At 35.9% G+C, this 15103-nt stretch overlaps 1 protein-coding gene and 1 long non-coding RNA gene across 9 annotated transcripts in view; both read right to left on the bottom strand.

The window, feature by feature from the left end:
- Nucleotides 1-15103, bottom strand: part of LOC123751005 (uncharacterized) — a 30825-nt gene that overhangs the window by 9672 nt on the left and 6050 nt on the right. For 3 of the 8 annotated variants that reach the window (XM_069333297.1, XM_069333306.1, XM_069333301.1), the window contains 3 exons: nt 12194-12298; nt 11684-11882; nt 5965-6298 (listed from right to left, as the gene is read on the bottom strand). In XM_069333297.1, coding sequence (XP_069189398.1) covers nt 5965-6298; nt 11684-11842 — 493 coding nt within the window. In that variant the 5' untranslated portion in view covers nt 11843-11882; nt 12194-12298. Of the gene's footprint in view, nt 1-5744; nt 5804-5964; nt 6299-11683; nt 11914-12193; nt 12299-12611; nt 12850-15103 lie in introns of those variants that run through there. The other 5 variants (XM_069333282.1, XM_069333277.1, XM_069333304.1 and 2 more) reach the window with 4 other exon arrangements.
- Nucleotides 4331-5267, bottom strand: LOC138372034 (uncharacterized). The gene is made up of 3 exons (XR_011230648.1): nt 5163-5267; nt 4596-4797; nt 4331-4460 (listed from the first exon to the last, which is right to left on the bottom strand). It is a non-coding gene; the product is annotated as an uncharacterized lncRNA (long non-coding RNA).

Raw genomic sequence — 15103 nt, 5'->3', positions numbered from 1 at the left:
CTCATGGTGGGTAGAGTAAATTGTTCCGTGATTTGGGTGTTCATGGTAGGTCGCTCTAATGTGAATTGCCTCAAGAATTTGTAATCTTCTTGCATCTTGGGTTTTGTCTATTATGCAGGTATTCTTGTTCAACATTTCTCTTGTTAGAGTAATGTCATGGGCTTGTCTCATGTGATTCCTGGGGGCACCGGATTGAAGATGGCATGTCAAACGCCTCGTCAGCTTGGTCGACGTCATACCTATGTACTTACATTGAAGGTTACATCCTTCGTGGGGGCAAGTGTACATGTATACAACGCTTACATTGGGATCAAACTCAACCCCTCAAAGTCAAAGGCCATGCCCATAAAAATAGCGAAGCCCAACATCCAACTCACAGTACAGGGTCAACCAATAGAATGGGTCGACACCTATCAGTATCTAGGAATCATCCTGGACACATACTTGAATTTTAATGCTGAGAGAGCGAACTGCGGCCTGGACGGCAATCCTCAGGTCGCTAACCTCCCTTTCTGGAAGAGCCAATCTGCAAGTCCTTCGCACATACTATGTACAGGCAGTCAGATCAGTGATCGATTATACCGCACCTGCACTCACAAATCTATCACACTTTTCATGTTGCCTTTTGCTTCATTGAATTTATTCACATAATATGCAAGTTTTGCCTTTCTTATGATACTGGTAAGCATTGATGAGTACCTTTTAGCTACTTCCTTTGAAACTAGGCCAATCCTAACTTTCTTTTCATATTCATGTTTCTTGTTGATTGAGTTGAGAATGCCACTTGTGAGCCATGGATTGTTTAATCTTTTGTCAGTTACTTGCTTGGTAAGAAGGGGACAATGAAGGTTGTAGAGGCTTAGAGTTTTGGAGAGGAAGAGGTTAGCTAATGAATTTATATCATTTATATCACTAGTATCATCAACCCAAACTGAGCTGTTTGCCATACAACAGGCATTCGCATATGTGATTGCACAAAACACTCAAAATGCAATCATACACACAGACTCAAAAGCTGCACTTCAAATACTAGGACAAAAACAGTGGAAAGATAATGTGGAAATAATTACAACCATTTTGTATCTTGGAGCAGTCGCTAAAGGCAAAGGACTCAACATAACTTTAAACTGGATCCCATCCCATATTGGAATCCCATTAAATGAAAAAGCTGATGAAATTGCTAAATTGGCAACTCGTCATCCAATGATACATAAAACAATTCAACCCAGCCTAGAGAACATAAAAAACATCATCACCAAAAAACTCTCACATCTCAACAAAGCCTACCTGCACCAGAGAATAGCTGAAGGTTCGCCATCTGCAACATGGTATCTTCAGGCAACCAAATTAGAAAGGTTAAATATCCCAAAAGGAATCCACAGGGAAATAGCAGTTAGGCTATATAGACTACGTCTAGGTTACAGATGCAACTGGGAGATTGGTGAACCCCGACAGAGAGAGTGCATCTTCTGTCAAACTGTCACAGAAAAGCCATTACTTCACTATCTTCTGGAATGTGAAGCAACCAATGACCTTAGAAGAGCTCTAAGAGTTCCTGAATCATGCAGTGGCCACCCTGAAGCCATCAACACAGCCACTCTCCTGGTCAACAAAGGTGTCCAGCAGCTGGACACCCCTCATAAAGACTGTGAAGCAGTATCCCCAGAATTCTTGAAGCAATTCACATAAGAATAGAACAACCTACCATGAACACCCAAATCACGGAACTATTTACTCTACCCACCATGAGTGTAAGCACAAGACCAGAACATAACTTTCTCTCTTCTCCCTTTTTCTGTTCATTGTCTGCTCCTACGCTCCCTTGCTATCCTCTTCTTATTCTTATTACTATCTCTATTCGGTATCTCTATTACTCTATTACTATCTCTATTCTCCTTCTCATTCGGTGGTTATAATAGGAGCTGCCTCGTATGGGCCAATAGGCCCTCTGCAGTTCTTATTATTACTACTATCCCCTCTACTACACCTTACTTTGTTGCCAAGAGCATATAAGCAGCAGAATAGCAAATATTAACTAATCTACTTTCAAGTGTGGTCTAGAACACACTTACGAGATACTGTACCGACTCTCAGTGCGCTCAACTCACACCATTGTTCAGCAAGGTTTCACCTACATACGTCTGTATGCTCGACTAAATATGCCACATATAATCAGGATTCCTCCCTTATGTTGACCAATCCACACACTAGAAAATGAAGGAATGACGACGTTCATTCGTCCTCCAGCTCGGCGAATGGTTGGAAGTCCTGATGATATCTGTAGGCAGTATTTTCAAAGTCTTCTTACGACCCCTGTCCTTTATGACACTTCAGGACGAATTTTTACTGCTGCTATTTCTATTGAAAGCTTTCTATTCTGCGTATTTCAGCCTCAAATACCCGTTGCCTCCATCTCCCCATTTCTCTCTCTTTCCTTCCCTCTCAAGCAATCATGAAATGTGACACCCAAACCTTGCCCGAAATGCTGTGCACATTAATGGGTTTAGGTATTGTATGCACTAGCTCTATCTATAAATCCAACATTATGTTTGTAACTCATCTATGTATGTACATTTACCTGAATAAACATTTTGACTTGATTTTTTACCATCCCAAACAATAAAGCCCAGTACTTGTCCTCCATACCTACTCAACTTTTAAATCACACATCAATACACAACACTCACTTGAGTGTTTAAGGTATTTTATATTGAGAGTATACATGCCTTTGTATTATGAAATCATATTGATGTGATGTATCATTGAGAATTGGATTTAATCAGAGGATTCAGTGGTATCCCAGGTGGCATTAATTTTCACAAAGTAGTTGCATGGTGGTCTACAGTGCTAGCTTGAGAGTACCAAGTGAGGGGTTCGAATCCTCCTCTTGGCTACCACTTTTTTTTTTTCCAGTGATAGTTTCAGAGGGTTGAGAAAAACACAGCATGAGGAAAATATTTTAATATAATCCAGTTTTATTGTATTAAAAGACAAAAGTATATGCATATAAAATATTAGTTTAGTTTATTTATTATGCACAACATACCCATCCTGTGAGTGGCAGTGGAAATTTTTAGAGGCACATAATGGGCTTATAAATGAACAAAATTCACGTAGTTATAAGAATCTCTGTAACTAAGCAACATAATTTGTGTGGTCAATTCATGTAACCAAGCAACAGGACAAAAGTAAGTAAGTAAAAATTTAAAAATTTAAAAGCCTATCTTGTATCTATTTGTTAAAAACAGAAATCACAATAGCGTGATGCCTTAAATCTACGATCTTTTGCCATGTCGTAACACAGTCCATTAAGGCTCGTGTGGGATCCTCTCGGACATAGGTTCGAACCCTCATCATGGCCCTTGTGGATTTGTTAATTTGTATCTATTCATTTTGTAAATACATGTCTTCATCTTTATCACTTTCTAAGAGCTCCAAGAAAGGCTCATAGACTTCATTTGGCTGGTAGGAACTAAATAAATGTTTGGCTTCAGTAAGCTTGTCAGCACATTGCTTTTGACCCTGCTTGAGAAGAGCCAATAATCCACGTTTCTCTTCTTCTGACAGAATTGGGTTTTCAATGGTGTACGTGTTAGAATCCTGGAATATAATATTTAAAACATCTTAAGAGTCAAATATATACTGTAACTATTTAGTTGTACATAATGCAAATATATAAAAGTATAGATTAAGTAAAACAAAAGGATACAAATAATAATAAAAGCCATATTCTCCACAGTACCACTCTTGAAAATGGAAGTGTTTCATAGTTTAAATGTGAAAGGTGATGGCAATATTACTCTGACTAATTGAACACATTTAAGTGAGTTGAGTGTTTTGAAGATCTAAATTGCAAAAAGTATTTTGAATTTCTTACCTTGCAGAGACATGAAGGGAAAGAATCACATTGTAATTCTTGAATATACTCGGATAGTTTGTCCCTTTTCTTTTTGAAGTACTGTAACCATGTTATCATTTCTCGAATGGTTAGTGATTCCTCCTCTCTACATCTCTTCTGGAGCTCAAACTTTTCCACTGCACTTCTTTTTTCAGTCACGGACACTATAATGCAAAATGAAAATACAGTATGTGATTGACAAATTATAATAATGGGAATCATTTGTGAATTAAACATCATTAAAAATTGTATCTATAAAATTTACCTTTAGAAAACAAACTCAATCTAATAGTATTGCAGTCTTTCCATATATAAAAGTAATATTAATACAAATAATATATAAATATTTGAAAATGCTGAGAAAACTAATGAATCATTAGATCTTGTGTAAATACCACTTGTGTTTTGATGAAGCAATAAATTGTGCCATGGAAGGATGCCAGTTAAAACATCTGCTTCAGACAAATCCGGATGGTTCTGATTGTAGATTTTTATGAGATCTCGTAGTTTTTTTTCTCAACTTCATTTTTGTTTCTCAATACAGCTCTCATTTTAGATGAAACTGTAAAGTTTCAGGTTGTTATCAAATATTTGATTTGCACCAATAGTATTTTACATAGAAAAACTAATTTAACAACTGTGTACTGTATTAATGTTTAGGTTTCAGTGAACAAACAAAAAAGCAATTAATGTCTACCTGCATAAGTGGTAATCTGATTTTTGCGATGCCTTATATTCTCTCCATATGCCTCGATAGTATGCTCAATGTTATTGGCAGAGGATCTGTTATTTAAGGATCTTGCAATGATCAGTAATTCTGATCTCCATTTCTCAATAACAGATTCTGGGACATTAAGCCTGTGAATCTCATTTGAAACTGCTGCAGCTGTCTCTGTGGCCTATTTAAAAATAAATGCCATCATATTTATTGTAAAATTTATATTCAGAGTTAAACGAAGTCTTTTGAACTATCCTTAGTGCTTTGTCAAGGTCTGAGTATGTGTTTTTCAGATTCAGACCTTGACAAAGCACCAAGGAGTGTGTGAAAGACTTGGTGTAATTCTTTACATAAATTTCCCAAATACACAAGTGGGTTTTTATCCAATTTTACTTTGTCTATGAGAAGAAAATACCATTAGTGTCTTATAATAAGATTAAAGATAAATAAAAACATGTATATACACTTGATTCATTGTATAGAACAATTGCATATTTATATATAATTCTATATTTTCATTGTATAGAACAATTCATATGTTAATACCTTTCTGAATCTGGCAACTAATGCCCGAGGCATTCCATTAATTTTTCTGTGATTCCAAAAGAGTGCCCCCTCTGTCAGTTCTTCTGTACACTCTGTGGAAATAAATTTAGTTATTCATTGACATCTTAATACTGTGTGTCTCAAAATACTGATTGGAAAGTAAAAGGATGATGATATTGATGCTGTCTTAAGTGGAATGAATTAATTGTTATTTCAGAGGAAACAAAGAACTCAAAAACAGTGGTAGAGTAATAAGATTAAAAATATCAGGATGTGAAAGAAAGCATAAAAACAGGGACAACTTGATTTTTCAAACAAGGATTATACATGTATATGTTGGTTGCATATGAGTATAATGCTACTTTATATGAGCCAAAATGCCTTTCTGCAATTTCCTATATTCTTATATTACTGTATTTTATAACATTATCTGGATATATATAACCATCAAATATTACCATTGTACTGATTTGATTGAAAGGTACAAAATTTAGAACTAGATTAAACAAAAATTAACACATACCAGCTTTAAGCATGTTCTTAGCGTTGTTGTTATATCTTGAAAGGTAGGAAAATACTTGCTCTGCCTCCTCCCCAGATGTCAGGCCACTTCCTTCTTGCCACCGCCCTCCATACAAAACCTTTGACATAATAGCATAACGTTTGTTAAAAACTACCTACTGTATTAACAATTTGCATTTAACATAGATAAATCCTTACATATAAGAGTTTAAAAGAAATTATATTTTCCAACTTACAGTAAAACGAAGTCAAAATATTATTACAGTATTAGATTATTTACCTGACAATACCAAGAATGTCCTTTGGCATGTAGGACTCCTAAAAAAAGGCTTTCCTTGCCTAAGTGAGAACTTCTGTTCTCTTGATGAAATCTTTAAGGCCCATGGCCAGTATTTACAGATGATATCCTGGCATATGAAGGACACATTTTGTAAACGGTTCATTTGCAAATAGTGGGCATAACTGTAGAGCTCTCCCTGATACATATTTAATGCAGCAAGAATAATTCCATGTCGACAGGAAGCCATGCTTATGCCAGTTTCATCCAAACTTCTAAATGAAACAGGTTTATTTTTGGCAGCTTTCAATGTCGACACTCCACACATATGGCTACTCTGTTGGACAAAAGTAAAATTATATATATATATGTATATATATATATATATATATATATATATATATATATATATATATATATATATATATATATATATATATATATATATATATATATATATATATGTTTCATTGAATATGACCGCATATTCTGTATTTATTATTTTCTGGTTTAGGGCTTCTATCCCTCTAACTATTTTCTTAGCATCAGGGCTTAATTAAAATAGGAGTTCTCCAAAACTCATTTTCGTACTTTTAAGGTGAAGAAAAGAAGTGATTTACTATAGAGTGTATTACACTTATTTGTATAATTTGCACGACGTTTCGAACCTCCATGGTTCATTCTCAAGTGAACAGATCTTACAATACTAGTTGATTTTATACCCGCATTAGGTCAGGTGATAATACAATGAAGGTGAAAACATGGGGGGATACATAAGGGATAAACATAGGGGCTGCAGAAGGCTTATTGGCCCATACGAGGCATCTCCTATCCAAACACAAAGATTAATCCAGTGTAATTGGCCTGTTATGTTGGACATTGTCTTCTGTGTTGGCATCGATATGTTCTTGTCTTGTCCTTACTCTCATGGTGGGTAGAGTAAATAGTTCCGTGATTTGGGTGTTCATGGTAGGTCGCTCTATTCTTATGTGAATTGCCTCAAGAATTTGTAATCTTCTTGAATCTTGGGTTTTGTCTATTATGCAAGTATTCTTGTTCAACATTTCTCTTGTTAGAGTAATGTCATGGGCTTGTCTCATGTGATTCCTAGGGGCACCAGTTTGAAGATGGCATGTCAAACGCCTCGTCAGCTTGGTCGACGTCATACCTATGTACTTACATTGAAGGTTACATCCTTCGTGGGGGCAAGTGTACATGTATACAACGCTTGACTGCTGTAGAGGGTTCTCCGTCGGCTTCGGGCTGTTTTTGATAAGGAGTTCGGAAGTCTTCTTGGTTTTGTAGAATATTATCAGGTTTATGTTTTGGTTAGGAGTAGTGCTTTTTACTCCTTTACGGATTATTTCTTTCATTATTCTTTCCTCTTTTATATGTTCACTGTGCATGGTTGATTTGTAATATAATTTTATTGGGGGTGTTGTGGTTTCTGTTCTAGGTTCTGAATTATACCAACGGTCCAAGTGTCTTCTTATGGCAGCGTTTATTTCCGCGTTGCTATATCCGTTGTTCACCAATACCTGAGTTACTCTTTCAAACTCTCTACTCACGTTGCTCCATTCAGAGCAGTGGGTAAGCGCTCGACGAATATAAGCATTGAGAACACTGGCTTTGTATCTTTGGGGGCACTCACTTCTACCGTTCAGGCATAATCCTATGTTGGTGGGCTTGGTATATACGTTGGTGCTTAAAGAGGTTCCTGTTTTTGTTATTAGTACATCCAAGAATGGCAGACTGTTATTTTCACTATTTTCATGTGTAAATCGGAGTACTGACTCTCTCTCTAGGTGTCTTTTTAGGTCAATTAGTTCATCTGAGTCTTTTACTATTACGAATATGTCATCTACATAACGGCAGTATACAGTTGGTTTTTGTCTGCTACTGAAGACCCTATCTTCGATGGTTCCCATATAAAAATTAGCAAATAAAACTCCTAAGGGGGACCCCATTGCTACTCCGTCTATTTGTAAATACATGTCTCCTTGTGGACTGATGAAAGGGGCTTCTTTTGTACATGCTTCGAGAAGACTTTTCAAGTGTGGCTCAGGTATGTCTAATTTGGGGGTGCTCTCGTCTCTGTATACTCTGTCCAGTATCATTCCTATGGTTGTGTCGACTGGGACGTTGGTAAAAAGGGATTCAACGTCCAGGGAAGCGATGATTCCATCGGGCTGGGTAGATTTGATCAATTCTAGGAAATCTGCTGATGATTGTAGACTAAACTTACTTGGAGTGTATGGAGTTAGGAGTTCATTGAGTTTCTTTGCCAGGTGATAAGTTGGGGTTGGTATTTGTCTGATTATAGGGCGTAGTGGGTTACCTGGTTTATGCGTCTTAACATTGCCGTAGGCATATCCTAAGCCATAGTCGCCTTGAAGTTTATTGAAATGCACACTACCTTTCTTTGCGTTGATTGCTGTAATTGTTTTGTTTACTTTCCGCTTAAGGTCTTCTACGGGGTTCCTCGTGATTCGTTGAAATTTGGAGTCGTCACTTAGGATGTCGCTAATTTTGTTCATGTATTCATGGGTAGGAATCAATACATATGCTGCTGTTTTGTCGGCTTTTCTTATTGTTACGTCTTTCTGATTTTTTAGTTGTTTCGCTGCTTCTTTGAGTCGTGGGGTTAAGATTGTAGATGAATATGTTCCTCGTTTTTTCCCTGCTTCTGCAAGTAGTTCAGCTTGAAGTGTGTCAGTGGTGATGACTTTTTTGTTGTCTTCTAGCTTATGGATATCGTCCAGAAGCATTTCGATTTCCAGGCGTTTTTTATGCATCTTTGGTTTAGATAAGAATTGGAGACATGTATTTACAAATAGACGGAGTAGCAATGGGCTCCCCCTTAGGAGTTTTATTTGCTAATTTTTATATGGGAACCATCGAAGATAGGGTCTTCAGTAGCAGACAAAAACCAACTGTATACTGCCGTTATGTAGATGACATATTCGTAATAGTAAAAGACTCAGATGAACTAATTGACCTAAAAAGACACCTAGAGAGAGAGTCAGTACTCCGATTTACACATGAAAATAGTGAAAATAACAGTCTGCCATTCTTGGATGTACTAATAACAAAAACAGGAACCTCTTTAAGCACCAACGTATATACCAAGCCCACCAACATAGGATTATGCCTGAACGGTAGAAGTGAGTGCCCCCAAAGATACAAAGCCAGTGTTCTCAATGCTTATATTCGTCGAGCGCTTACCCACTGCTCTGAATGGAGCAACGTGAGTAGAGAGTTTGAAAGAGTAACTCAGGTATTGGTGAACAACGGATATAGCAACGCGGAAATAAACGCTGCCATAAGAAGACACTTGGACCGTTGGTATAATTCAGAACCTAGAACAGAAACCACAACACCCCCAATAAAATTATATTACAAATCAACCATGCACAGTGAACATATAAAAGAGGAAAGAATAATGAAAGAAATAATCCGTAAAGGAGTAAAAAGCACTACTCCTAACCAAAACATAAACCTGATAATATTCTACAAAACCAAGAAGACTTCCGAACTCCTTATCAAAAACAGCCCGAAGCCGACGGAGAACCCTCTACAGCAGTCAAGCGTTGTATACATGTACACTTGCCCCCACGAAGGATGTAACCTTCAATGTAAGTACATAGGTATGACGTCGACCAAGCTGACGAGGCGTTTGACATGCCATCTTCAAACTGGTGCCCCTAGGAATCACATGAGACAAGCCCATGACATTACTCTAACAAGAGAAATGTTGAACAAGAATACTTGCATAATAGACAAAACTCAAGATTCAAGAAGATTACAAATTCTTGAGGCAATTCACATAAGAATAGAGCGACCTACCATGAACACCCAAATCACGGAACTATTTACTCTACCCACCATGAGAGTAAGGACAAGACAAGAACATATCGATGCCAACACAGAAGACAATGTCCAACATAACAGGCCAATTACACTGGATTAATCTTTGTGTTTGGATAGGAGATGCCTCGTATGGGCCAATAAGCCTTCTGCAGCCCCTATGTTTATCCCTTATGTATCCCCCCATGTTTTCACCTTCATTGTATTATCACCTGACCTAATGCGGGTATAAAATCAACTAGTATTGTAAGATCTGTTCACTTGAGAATGAACCATGGAGGTTCGAAACGTCGTGCAAATTATACAAATAAGTGTAATACACTCTATAGTAAATCACTTCTTTTCTTCACCTTAAAAGTACGAAAATGAGTTTTGGAGAACTCCTATTTCAATTAAGCCCTGATGCTAAGAAAATAGTTAGAGGGATAGAAGCCCTAAACCAGAAAATAATAAATACAGAATATGCGGTCATATTCAATGAAACATGTTTGAAAGAAAACCTGCTGCCAGTATACACCAATATATATATATATATATATATATATATATATATATATATATATATATATATATATATATATATATATATATATATATATATATATATATATTAGTCATATATAAATGTAATTTTTTTTTTATGTAATATTTTTCATCATTCAATATGCATTCCATATATTTTATAGATTTTTTTGAACATGATATAGTTAGGAACCGTCCAATTAATATACATTATTGATAATGTCTCAAGCTAATATATAAAGGTACTCTTCAAATATTGTATGGGTAAAAACCTGGTATTAGGTCTTAGGTTTCTATTTGAAAACCTATTTTTAGGCTTTCGAACAGATGTAAAAATATTCTTAATTGAGTTTTAAGGTTCTGAATAGTGGAAACGTGATCTTGAACTTCTTTGTCACAAGCGAAGATACCACCAGAATAATATGAGTTTCTGATCCCTCTGGAATGATATTAAATTAATGAATGTTCATAGTGTGAGACATTTTGATGACAGTTAAACATCATTTCACTTAAAACTAATTCAACTACCCAAGCTGGCATTCACATCATAATCCCTCCTATTTTAAATGAATGTATATGGTGAAATAAATATTTTTTAATTAGTAAAGCCTTAGTCCAAATAAAAAAATTCAACTGAAGTTGAAAGGCAAGTAATAAAGGTGTAATCAGTTAACAATTAAAAAAAATCTGATTAAAAGTTGCATGACACTATATAAATATTATATAGTGCTGTGTTTATAGTACTACAAACATATTACTACACCTTACATTATACCTTAACAATAATGAGCAGCATTAAATATTTTAACTTGAATATTTACCTCCCAACTTTGTTGTAACGATACAGTTTCTTGTTGCCATCAATATGTACAGCCACAGGTGTTGTATCACATGCAGGGCACCCCTTGTCAAATTCTCCTTTTATTCTCCCAAGTTCATACTGATGGAAACGCCATTCAAAGAAGACTCTTTTTGTTGTTTCAAAATTGATGGGACCATGCTAAGATGTAAAATGTGTGTAAGTAATTATCAAAAAGTGCCAAGCAGTGGCATGATAAGCAACAGACTATAAATACCTGCAGGAAATGAAAATATACTTACATGAGCATTACATAAAAAGAGAAATTGTTAAAGATTGGTAATCCATTTCCATTTCTTATGATATTAGACATATATAAAATATATATTTAGAATATTCATGCTATTTATTAATTTAATAATATTTAACCCTATTTCTTAAATAATGCATTTGCTTAGTAACAAACTTAGTTTTTAAGTTTATACACCAATTTAATACTTGCACTATTAAAACAGTAATGGTATGAAAACTTACACGCCCTCGAGAAGCACCAAATAATTCCAGTGCACTAACTAATGCCTGAAGAGAAGTTCCAGGGCTGCTTCTCTTGAGAAAATGCCAGGAATCCAATAGATTTATGCTGTAGAAAGTGCTACTATTTCTTCCAGTTGAATAAAAACCAGACTGGTGCATGGCTTTCCCAAGTTCTTCATCTACATATCCGCACTTGCACCTAAATATTGGGGTATATAGATCATACCTTCCTGCCCCCCCACACAAAAATAAAAAAAATTGAAGTAAAACAATTTTATTTGGCAAGGGATTCAAGTGTGGCTATCAATATATGTGTAAACCAACCCATAAACAAGTCTCTGTATGGTTATAAATACGTATGTGATATAAATACGTCTTCATAAGTGAAGATACAGTGGTAAAGAGAGTGAAGTATAAATGGTTATATTGATGAAGACTGTAGCCTGGGTCACCTGAGCAATGCCAGCTACCAATACTAGTATCAAATAAATGTTTCTTAAAGTAACCTACCACTTAAAGTTACAAAGATGCACAAATTATTGGAGCTTAAAGTTGTGAACTTGCTCTCACTGCAGTTTGGGCAGGAATTAGGTGGATGTGCTGGTACAACAGGCTCTGGTAACAATTAAATTTACAAGATCAGCTATGCAGCAAAATAAATACATGTTTCAATCATTACATTTTAAATTACTAATAATTTTTTTAGCATTAACTGGAGTTACATGAAAGATTTATATTTAATAACAAATAAAAATTCATTTATTTAACTAAAAATCTGTAATTAATGAGGTAATCAATAATTAATGAGGAAAATGACCAATACAAAAACTACTACAAAAATTACATGAACTAAATAAAATTTTAAAACACTGCTTGGTTCAGGATAGAAATGAGAGTATAAGAAACAGACTACAGGTACATTACTTACTCCAGTGAATGACATTCCCATCTGAACACACAGTTTGTGTTGGGTCTAAAGGCTCGAAGAACCCATTTTTCCAGCAGAATCGCTGGTGGAAAGGCATTACAAAATGCTGCTGCTGATCACATTTATGACACAAAAAATGAAAGCAGTCTTCACATTTTATGCTTGCCTCACAACTTCTACATTGTACACAACATTTGCCTGGTTTTCCAAAAAATAATGTAATTATGTACTTTGAATGGTAATAATGGAACGAACGAACGTCAACAACACCTGTCGGCCCTGCCCTCCCTCCTCTTTTATCAGCTGATCCTTGAGCTCTCGGCTACCAACAAATGATGTAGCATCACCCGAAGGCAGCTAAGTACACAGTGACCTAAATGTGATTGAAAAAACCAACAAGACCAACCCGTAATTCTCTCATTTCGACCTCATTAGTGTTGCTCCCTGGAGCTAAGAAGCTGTACCCGACGTTCACCGCTGCCTATCAACGAGTCTTCCCTATTTGTTCCTGCCTACATTTATCCTGCTATCATGCAAAGTAAGGCCGGTAAGACCCTTAAGAAAGATAGCACACCTAACAAGAATAACCCTACTAGCCAGGCTAACAACATGATTAGTTCAGCTATCTCCCCCTCGGTGGCCGCCGTGGGGGGTACCGACTCTCCCCCCGTCAACAATAACAATCTCAGCTGGGCGCAGCGCCGTCTCTGACACGGGCCATGCAACAATTAGGTAGCCATATGGATCAACTTAAACGAGCTACTGCCCCTTGTTCTGACTTCAAGCGCTTTGCTGATAACCCTTGGCTCAAGTTATTAACTCAAGTACATGAAGATCAAATGACAGTAATCAAAGAGCAGTCGGCCTTAATAATGAACCTGCAAGGCTCATTATTATCTTTGCAGAATGAAGTTGTAGACTTACACAAGAACAATCAAGATCTATCTACCACAGTCGTCAACCTCGAACAAGAATTAAGCATTCTCAAGAACACAGTTAAAAACTTTAATCCAGATGCAACCACTAAAAAACAGGAAGAAATATTGCAACAGTTTGAGAACCATCTGAACAACCTACAACAACAACACACTGTTACCCAAGACGAGACAGACCAACATAAACTACTTGAATCGGTAATTATCTCTTCGCGTGATTTTCCCCAAGAAACTGATGGTGAAGACTGTGCTGCCATTGTGATCAAAGTATTGCAGGATAAGTTAAATTATTCGATCCAAAAAAATGACATCAAAGCAGCTTATAGAGTGGGTACCAAATCATCTGGTACTAATAATAGGCGTATTCGTTTAAAATTAGATAGCTGCTCCCGCAAGACTGATCTTATCTCATCTGCAGTTGCTAGTAAATCCACTGTTTATGTGAATGAATGTCTGACCAGGTGCAGGCAAAATCTCTTTTTTAAACTGCGTGGCTTCTGCAAAAATTCCCCTACAATTAAACACTGTTTTGTGCGAGATGGTAAAATTATAGCTAGGAGGACTGACACTGGAAAAACCTATTCAATAACCACAGAAGCTCACCTTAATTCTTTCCTCAGTGACTGTGGGATAGCTGCTGTATAGCCTGAATTCAGATTATAATCTCATATAACTACCTTTGTGTACTCTAGCTCTGCCTTTCCCTTCAAAAGGTTTTAACTTTAGTTTAAAAAAAAAATAAAAAGAATAATATTGTCATCTTTATTATTGTCTTTTTTTTTTTCTTTTTACTCCCATGTTCCATAGTACACTGGCTTTGCCTGTGTCCTCTAGTATTAACTTCATTATCCAGTGTTCCTGAGTGTATCTCTATTTAAACTACCTCAGTTTGTTTTAGTGTAACTTTAGTATTCAATTATAGTGTACTTATAATAGTATAGTAAGCAAGCTTATTATCTTATAGATTTCATAATTGTTTTTTTACTGTTTTGGTCATCTATTGTTATTAATTATTCTAGTTAATTTTTTACATTCCTAGTTCCCATAAAGTTTTTTTTTTCTCTTTACTTAAAATTACCATTAAGTTTATTTTACTTTAGAATTTTTAATCTACTTTTTTCTTTGTTTTCTATTTTGTAATTTGCCATTCTTACCTTGTTTTCCTGCAATCAGCCTTTTTATGCAGACAAGTATAGACCCAGAACTAAACCTCTTATCCACTATCTATGACAATCATCACTTCAATGATCAAAATTGCAGATATTTTACAGCACATGATGTAAACAATGTATTAACAGATAATCTCAATATCTCTGTAATCAACTTGAACGTTAGATCCCTAGGTAAACACTTCGATGATGTTAGTGCCTTGATTGAAACTATTGACAACAAATTCTCTTTTATTATACTTACTGAAACGTGGTTGAAAGAGGATAATACTCAACTCTTTAACATGCCTAACTACTCGGCAATTCACAACTGTCGTCAAATGCAGAGAGGTGGTGGTACTGCTCTTTACTACCACCAAGAACTAACATGCTTAAAAATAATTAGAAC

The sequence above is a fragment of the Procambarus clarkii genome, chromosome 4 (genome assembly GCF_040958095.1).
Source record: "Procambarus clarkii isolate CNS0578487 chromosome 4, FALCON_Pclarkii_2.0, whole genome shotgun sequence".
Classification (NCBI taxonomy): domain Eukaryota; kingdom Metazoa; phylum Arthropoda; class Malacostraca; order Decapoda; family Cambaridae; genus Procambarus; species Procambarus clarkii.
This window is presented reverse-complemented; position numbering and strand designations above follow the sequence as displayed.